At 30.5% G+C, this 9,013-nt stretch overlaps 1 protein-coding gene across 2 annotated transcripts in view; it reads right to left on the bottom strand.

Moving 5' to 3' along the window:
- Positions 1 to 3,330: 3,330 nt before the first annotated feature.
- LOC132734008 (uncharacterized) overlaps positions 3,331 to 9,013 on the bottom strand; it is a 30,724-nt gene continuing 25,041 nt past the window's right edge. For both annotated transcript variants that reach the window (XM_060720710.1, XM_060720711.1), the window contains one exon: positions 3,331 to 8,817. In XM_060720710.1, the coding sequence (XP_060576693.1) occupies positions 8,753 to 8,817 (65 nt within the window). In that variant the 3' untranslated portion in view covers positions 3,331 to 8,752. The remainder of the gene's footprint in view (positions 8,818 to 9,013) is intronic.

Genomic DNA, 9,013 nt, shown 5'->3' with positions numbered 1-9,013 from the left:
AGCTCTTTGTGTTCTTTAAAAGAAGATTTTTAAGTTTTTACTATATGCATATAGGGAAAATCAATGACCCCCAGGGGCGGGGCCAATTTTGACCCCAGGGCTTTTATTTGAACAAACTTGGTAGACACCCATTAGAACATGTTTCATGCTAAATATCTTAGCTCTAGCTCTTTGGGTTCTTTAAAAGAAGATTTTTTAAGTTTTTACTATATGCATATAGGGAAAATCAATGACCCCCCGGGCGGGCCAATTTTGACCCCAGGGCTTTTTATTTGAACAAACTTGGTAGACACTCACTAGAAGATGTTTCATGCCAAATATCTAAGCTCTAGCTCTTATGTTTTTTTAAAAGAAGATATTTAAATTTTTTTCTTTTGGTTGCCATGGCAACCAGAGTTCTGCATGGAATTAAATTCTCTGAACAATTTTTAAAGGTGACCACCAAATGAACATTCCTGTGAAGTTTGGATGAAATTGGCTCAGTGGTTTATGAGGAGATGTCATTTAAAGCAAAAGTTTACGGACGGACGGACGCCGGACAAAAAGCGATCACAAAAGCTCACCCTGTCACTTTGTGACAGGTGAGCTAAAAACAACAGGAGAAGTTAAAATCACCTTGTAACAAAAAAAAGATTATTATAATATATTTCTCTAAAACCTGATACTTCTGTTGTTAACTTGGATTTCTAAGTCCCGTACTGTCATATCATAACTTTCAAGCTACAACTACCTTACATGAAATAATCTAAAATCATGACAACATTCTTATCCACAATGACAATGAACAATTTGAAACAAAAACAATAAAGTCTATCCATCCAACTTCACAAAAAAAATGTAATGTTAATTTTTTAAATCAATTCAAATTGTAATAATAGATTTTGTCAAGCTCAATTTCACTAAATTTGATTCTATTAAAAAATACCAGATGTATGGAAAGGTGCACACTTTCACCTTCAGACAGTACTGTCCCAAATCTGGTATTATCTATACTATTTGAAATGACATTATTTTTAAAATTAATTTTCATTTCCTGCAAGAAATTTGCATCAATCTCTGCTAGACTATTAAACTTTATTTGCAAGATACAGACTGATTTCATTTAAAATACTTTAGCCAAATTTATGCTTTATGTATGTTGTAAACATGCAGGGACATTACTTGAAAGGTAGATAATAGTTTAAAACTAGAAATGTGTCCATAGGACACGGATGCCCCCACACGCCACTGTTCTGTCAATCTTATGACTCTAGGTCAAATATTTTTTAGACTACATGTGCCACAAGTTGAAAACTAAAAATCAACAAAGTGCCATAATTCTGTAATTTGGTCGCAGCAAAAATTCCTTCCTTTACTACCATCTACACATTAAGGTTGTTCATCCCTGGAAGTTAAAGCAAAATCTGCCATCCGGTTTAAGAGGAGTTGCGTTCACAAAATTTCTTTATGGTATATAGTGAAAAAATTAATAAAGGGCCATAATTCTCTTAAATTTGATGTCAGCAAAAATACCTTCCTTTACTACAATCTACACATTAAGGTTGTTCTTCCTTGTAAGTTTATAGCAAAATCTGCCATCCGGTTTAAGAGGAGTTGCGTTCACAAATTTCTTTATGGTATATAGTGAAAAAATTAACAAAGGGCCATAATTCTCTTAAAATTTGATCGCAGCAAAAATTCCTTCCTTTACTGACATCTACACATTAAGGTTGTTCTTCCCTGTAAGTTTAAGCAAAATCTGCCATCCGGTTTAAGAGGAGTTGCATTCACAAAATTTCTTTATAGTATATAGTGAAAAAATCAACAAAGGGCCATAATTCTGTTAAATTTGGTCGCAGCGAAAATTCCTTCTTTTACTACCATCTACACATTAAGGTTGTTCATCCCTGGAAGTTTAAGCAAAATCTGCCATCCGGTTTAAGAGGAGTTGCGTTCACAAAATTTCTTTATAGTATATAGTGAAAAAATCAACAAAGGGCCATAATTCTGTTAAATTTGGTCGCAGTGAAAATTCCTTCCTTTACTACCATCTACACATTAAGGTTGTTCATCCCTGTAAGTTTAAGCAAAATCTGCCATCCGGTTTAAGAGGAGTTGCGTTCACAAGATTTCGGGACGTACGGACAGACGTACGGACGGACAGACGGACGGACAAGTGCAACGCTATATGCTCCCACTTTGTGGGGGCATAAAAAGTTTAGTATATTAATTTTTCTTCTTTAGGTCGCACCAACACTGTAAAATCATAGGGCTACATTTCAGCTTACAGGTACAGCAAGATCCCAGGTGCGCCGCTCACAGCCGCTGTGCATTATTTCAGGCAGAAATGGACACCAGAGTAGAACCACCAATGTTCCGTAAGCTACCTGGATAGTTTTCTATCATGACAGAATCCAAAGTCATTTGTTGGATTCAAACTCACAGTGGTAAGGGGCTAGTGGTAAGAAGTCCACTAGGCAAAGATAAAAAGACTAATAATTGGCCAATGTTTTATAAAGGAAAAAATAACACCGAGAACTGACAACATAAGTTTAGCAATATCTCTTATTTTTTTCTTCGAAAAGGTTGAGCTAAGAATCCATTCATTTTTTTAATCATCAAGACTCTGAAAGTTATTTTAATAATTTTGATTTGGTAACTTTTGTTCAATGGCTTACATAAGTATCAAAAATTAAAATTATAAAAAAGATGTACAATATAAAATACTAAAATCTTGCATGCAAGGAAAGTAAAATCATTCTTTACCATAATAGCGTCTCTTTGTGCAAATAAAAGGTAGTCTTGATTTCTATAAAGCAGCAATTGAAAATAAAAAAACAAAGAAAGAAATCTCTATATTAAAACACATTTTTTATGTTTTACTTAAGATAAGATACAAAGATCAAAAATTTCTCTCTATATATAAACACAATGTATATAAAAACAAATTGATTTTTTATTTACTTAAAGTGACATTATGCCCATTTAGGGTATGTACAGGGAGTTAAAGGGTATGTACAGCGAGTTAACAGGTGAAAGTCAAAATAAGTTTTTATATTGCAATAATTCATTTTAATTTAATAATCTACTTTACATAAACAATAAATAACCCCTGGATCGTAAACTGAATGTTCGTAAATTTCAATTAGAACTTCCATGAAACGTTCAGTTTATAAAAAGAGTGGGGCAGTCTTTTTATATTTAAGGCAGATTTTAAATTTTACCTTAAACATTTTCCAAAATAAACTGTTTGTCAAACACCATTTTAACAGTCAATGTTTTGAAATAAAAAGTCAATTCAGCTCAACTTGAGTATCAAAATATGAGCATAATGTCACTTTATATTATTAAGATAAAAAACTAACAAATTTATCAAAACATATCTAGCTTTAATCAGCTTCATCATTTGATATGATAAAATGACAAAGGAATTTTTTTTTACTTAAAACATTCTAAAACTCTTGTATGACCACTTTCATGAACAACACTTCTTTGACAATCAACTAATATAGCTAAACATTGCTTTATGTTACAATAGAGAAAAACAGAATCCCTAAAGAAAGCCCAACACTGCAAAATTGAAAATATTGCAGGCTCGGTTTGATTGAGCCTGTTCATGGACAGTACTGGAAAGTGCAAGTTACCGTCCACGCCCCCTAGCAAAGACTTAAGCAGAATTCAACATTTAAACACGAAAATGGTGAAATTTTGAATTTAGAAACATCTGGAGATGTTTTCATATTCATGAAACCTTCAATGTGACACATTTGTACTATTCCATGAAAAGAGGTGTATGGTCCCTAAGTAATAGAATGCGTGTGCCCTAAACGAGAAAACAATGGGCGGAACTAAATAAAATGGAATTTTGAAAGAGGATCAGAGGCTATGAAGCCTGCATATCACAGACAAGATGTCAGTTTTATTTCTAATTGTTACACTTCTCAAACTGAAAGTTAACATCCTTTGTCACCAGTAAAGAGCGTCGTCAGTCCACACATTCATGCAATCTGACGAGGCCAAGGAACTTTTTTTTAAGTTGGAGCTCAAGTTTTGTATTTTGATATTGAATTCAATGAGTTTTCATATGGACTGTTCAAAATTCAAAGCTCAGGAAATTAAAAACACCAATTCAGTTTTAGTTTTGCTGTTAGTTTTTTCTCCATTCCTAGATCTTTCACTCCTGTTTTTATTAAATTATGCAGAAAGACAAGCTGTTATGTACATTCATATCACTCTAAAATATCAAGAAAGAATAAGAGTTACTCTAAACCTAACTTCAAATGCCTGTTTTGACCATACAAAAAGAAAAAAAAATGCTTGTTTAATTCAGGCAATACATGCTTGTTCACAATATTGAATTGAAAGACAATACTTTAATAAAAAACCAAACAATAATATTAAGTAACAAATAACCAATTATTTTTTTTTTAAATATTTTCTCAAATCTTGCCGAAAATGCAGCTACCTTTTCTATAAACATATAATGACCTCTTCCTTATTTCAACATATCAAAATTCTAATAAATAAAATTATTTTTTCTCCGTTAAGTTTTTCAATAAATATTTACGTATCTTATCTTAAAGAGTTAAAAATATATCATAAACAAGCACATTTACAAAGTGAAGACATCTGTGCATCAAATGATTGAGTAGAAGAGATGACAGCATTTTCTATTCTCATATAGGCAAACAGTGTTAAACAGGGGTTCATACAGACATGTAATAATTCAAATTCTATGATGTCCATTAATTTTCCATGACCTCTAAGACACAAAATTACATATTCATAATACAATATTTTCCACAAAGGTACCTGTAGTAATAATATAACAGTGAAAATTGTGTAATGTTCATTTTAATCTATTTCATCTTCAAAATTTGTACCAGAAGAAAATACACCATTGGTAATGAACAAACATCTTTTGAAATTGAATTTTTATGATTATATGAAATTCAGGAAATTTTAGTTTAATATTACATGCATATATAAATTTAAAAGATCCATAATTAACTTTCACTCTATAAAACTCATGATAATTCCATGCTAAGTATGATTTTTCATGATAATTCCATGCAAAGAGTAATTTTCCATATTTAGTGTAATTTTCCATATTTCCATGTCTGTATGAACCCTGTTTACAGTACTGCTCTGAAGTCACGTCATAGACACATTGACATAACTCTCAAACCAGTCTAATTATACTGATACCGGTCATAGATCAAACTACAACTTTAAAATTGTCTTTGGTATAACCAATTTAAGTAACAAACTTACAATTAGTACAAGGTCGGTTCTAATTCTAGTCCACTACCTTGACACTAATAGTGACCTCTTAAACTATAATCTTAAATTTGTTTACTTACAAATTACATCATGTACACCTCTTTATAAGAGGAAAAAAAACCATCTTTCAGCCTAGATAATACAATGTACTATACGATAGGCTTCATGATATATATATAGAGGATATTTGTTTGTTTTGCATGTAAGACTGAAATATAATTTCACTGAGTAAACATCAGATGAAATATTTTCACGAGTGGCGTAGCCACGAGTGAAAATATAATAGCTGGTGTTCACGAATGAAATATATTTCAATCTTATATGTAAAACAAATATATTTTCTTTTTATTTCATGCTTTTTAAGTGATTTTAAGTATTTTTTACCTATTTTGCCGCGTAACGTCGCGCATTCTCCTTTGTGATGTCATCACATCATGACGTCACATCATTAATTTTGAAATATAGTTCTGTTAAATTTTGTCTAATTTTGTTACATTTTTAATATGATGTATCGTGACATCGACTTTCTTTTCCTAAAGGATCAAAATTTACGCATGACAGCATTTATTTCTGCCTTTTATTCCATTTCTTTATGATTTTCTATTCATCCGCATTCAGATATAGTCCGGCTACTGTGATAATTATATTTTATAAATTTCACTAGTGGTTTATCAGAATATAATCATCTGATATATTACAATAAAACACTGGAAAGCATGAAATAAGAAGTACAAAAATATGCAGGGAAAACATTAACCAAAGTTTCACCAAGATGCATTAATGAGAAGGTCAGTCCCACTACTGAAAAGTCGAGCTAAAATCTTAACATGATTTGACATGATATCTGCAAGACAAACAAAAACAAATGTCAGACAGATTAGCAGTGGGACATGCAAGCTGATTCCAGCATGTAACCCTCACCTTCCTACTGTGTTGAGCAGGAGGTACAATGACTTAATAATTCTGAAACTATCACATTGGTGCTGAGCACAAAACATGGTTCCTTGTTTGAACATACTTATAGCATATATATTTGTCTCTCATCTTTCTTTTTTATAAAACAAATGTCATGGTATTCATGGCATTTATGCAAACATTTCTACACTCAATGTAGTTTAACATAGATTAAAGCACATCTACATGTACTGGTAATAATTTTTTTTTTTTTTAATTTTAAATTTTTTTTATATTTTTTCTCTCAATTTTACGCTTACTTTAACGCATTAATTTCATCTAGCAGGTTTTCCTGGATAACTAACCAGTAATGACCAATTTCTCTGCAAGCGACAGACTACTAATCCCACATGATTTCTGAATCAGAGGTGAGAGACAAATGGCCATTAGACACAAGGTCTGGGATCAATTTTCATGGACAAATTTCCTTCTCACTGGAGAATCAAACCAGCGACCACTGGATTATACATTCATGCTTTCTCTATTGAGCTAAGCAGGCTAACTGCTTTAAGATATAAAATAAACTATCATTATGACAGTATGACAGTAAAAAATACAACAGCAAAAAAAACAACAACATCAAAATACCCAAAAGTCAAGTTTCCTACTATCTATGACAATGGTTGTATTCATCACATTATTCTTATCAGAAAAAAAAATTGATTGTGTATTGCTATAATTATATAGATACAACGTGAATTCTGTATGTATAACATAGTGATGATTTGCCATTTTTTTCTGCTGTATACATTATGTGCGGATAAGGAAAATCCCAACGCAATGATTACATCATTAATCTTTACATCTCTAATCATCAATATACTATCAAATCATTATATACAATTCTATTGGAATAAGAAAAAAGCAAAATATTTATTAATGGTTTAACAAACTATTTAGATAAATTCTGATCATTTAGAAAAAAAAAATGACTGATATCCATGATAAAAGAGAATATAACCATATATGAAACAATGTTAACCAAGCACAGACATAATACATTTTGATGTCTTTGTGTATCAAAGATAAAATAGCACTTTCTCTTATTAATGAATAAACACATACATTATCAGCTCATAAACAAAAACATGGTCTGATATAACAACCAGTGTCACAAACATTTTTTCAGGTTGGGTTTTATGTCGCACCAACAATGTAAAGGTCATATGGCAACATGAAAGAAACCAAAGTCCCGGGTGGGATAAAATACCATATGGCACTTAATCATTATCACTAATTAATATACATTATAAGTAAAATGTATTACTGTAAAACACTGTCTACATTAATCAAGGTTACACTTATAACTTCAAGTAATACACTTTACCTTGTATGTTATTACTGTCTCTTAAGCTATAATATCAAATTCACAGTTTAAAAAGTTATGTCTATTTACAAACTGTTTTATTTAAATTTTAAATAAGAATATTAATGTATAAATAGCATTTATGTTAAACATAAACATAACTTATATATCAACAACAAAAGCCCTTTTTAAAAACCAGACACATTTGAAGTTTAAAAGCCAACAATTCATAGCTGTTGGTAAAAGATGATAAAAATAAATAGATTAAAAGAGCACTATATTATAGTGAACTAACACTTATATCACAATTTATTTTTTCAAGATCACAGTCATGTGTTTGGAATAAAAATCTTAAACAAAATTATTGGTTTTAGTTTCTTGGTGTTAGCATATTGCTATATCACAGTATTCATCACAATTTTTCTACTGCAGGACTAATGCAATCAAGGCTATTTTTGCATATTTTGACCTCATTTTGGAGATTAATGTGGAATGTAAATGCTGTTTGCAAAATGTAAATAACTTCCTTGTTCACTTTACAATATTTTTACTTTTAAATACATTTTCAAAATTTACATGAGGAAAAGCATGAACCTAAAGGCATGCTGCCATAAGCTAAAATCTAATCTCAATTTGTGAGTATTTTAAACTCATCTTAAAAAAAATCAGATAAAGAATGCTATTTCCATGATTAAAATTGATTTTAATTTATGTCCTGATGCCTAAAATTAATAATAAATAAATAAAAAAATAAATAAAATAAATAAAAACAGCTGTAATAAAAAAACATAATCTCAGAAAAAAAAATCTCCAATAACCATAGATCATAACAATGTTTGAATAACTTTGGTATTGTGAATCTTTATAACTGTAACCAATCACTTAAATTTCTAATAATCTATTTTAGAAGAAATTTAACAAAATAAATTGCCCAGGGGGGCTATAATTATGAATATTCTCAAGTTTATCCATTTTCCTATAGATAAGCTTTTCTTTACGTTAAAATACACAAGCCATACAATCATGCTATCAGAAGTTACACTTATAATGTTTGTGAATAATTTCCTTTATTATTTATGTATACAATTATAATCTGTCTTCTTTTTCTCAATCCTTCAAAGTTTTTGTTCCACTTGTAGAAGTGCTTGATAAAAATTCTCTTCGTTCTCTTTAGGAAATGTTCAAAATGTTCTACTCTTAAACTTCTCATCCGCTAAATTATCACACAAACTAACGCCTTGGTGACTCGCCCATGTCTCTGAGCATCCCAATTATATTCTCATATGTGATGAAGTCTGAAAATAAAACAAATTTAAATTGTTCTATAATGTTTTAAAAACATCAGACATACCAAATAAAGCATATTATTTCAAAGTATATATAGAGGATAAGGGCTGTAACGAGTCTTAAAAACAGAAATAATCCTGAAATACTTACGCATGCAATTTAAAAATCAGATTTAGTTTTTTAACAAGGAACATGGCAGTACCA

Source organism: Ruditapes philippinarum, unplaced genomic scaffold, assembly GCF_026571515.1.
Source record: "Ruditapes philippinarum isolate M1 unplaced genomic scaffold, ASM2657151v2 ctg5404_1_1_1_1, whole genome shotgun sequence".
NCBI classification, from domain to species: domain Eukaryota; kingdom Metazoa; phylum Mollusca; class Bivalvia; order Venerida; family Veneridae; genus Ruditapes; species Ruditapes philippinarum.
Note: the sequence above shows the minus strand (reverse complement) of the source record. Positions and strands in the feature narration are given on the sequence as shown.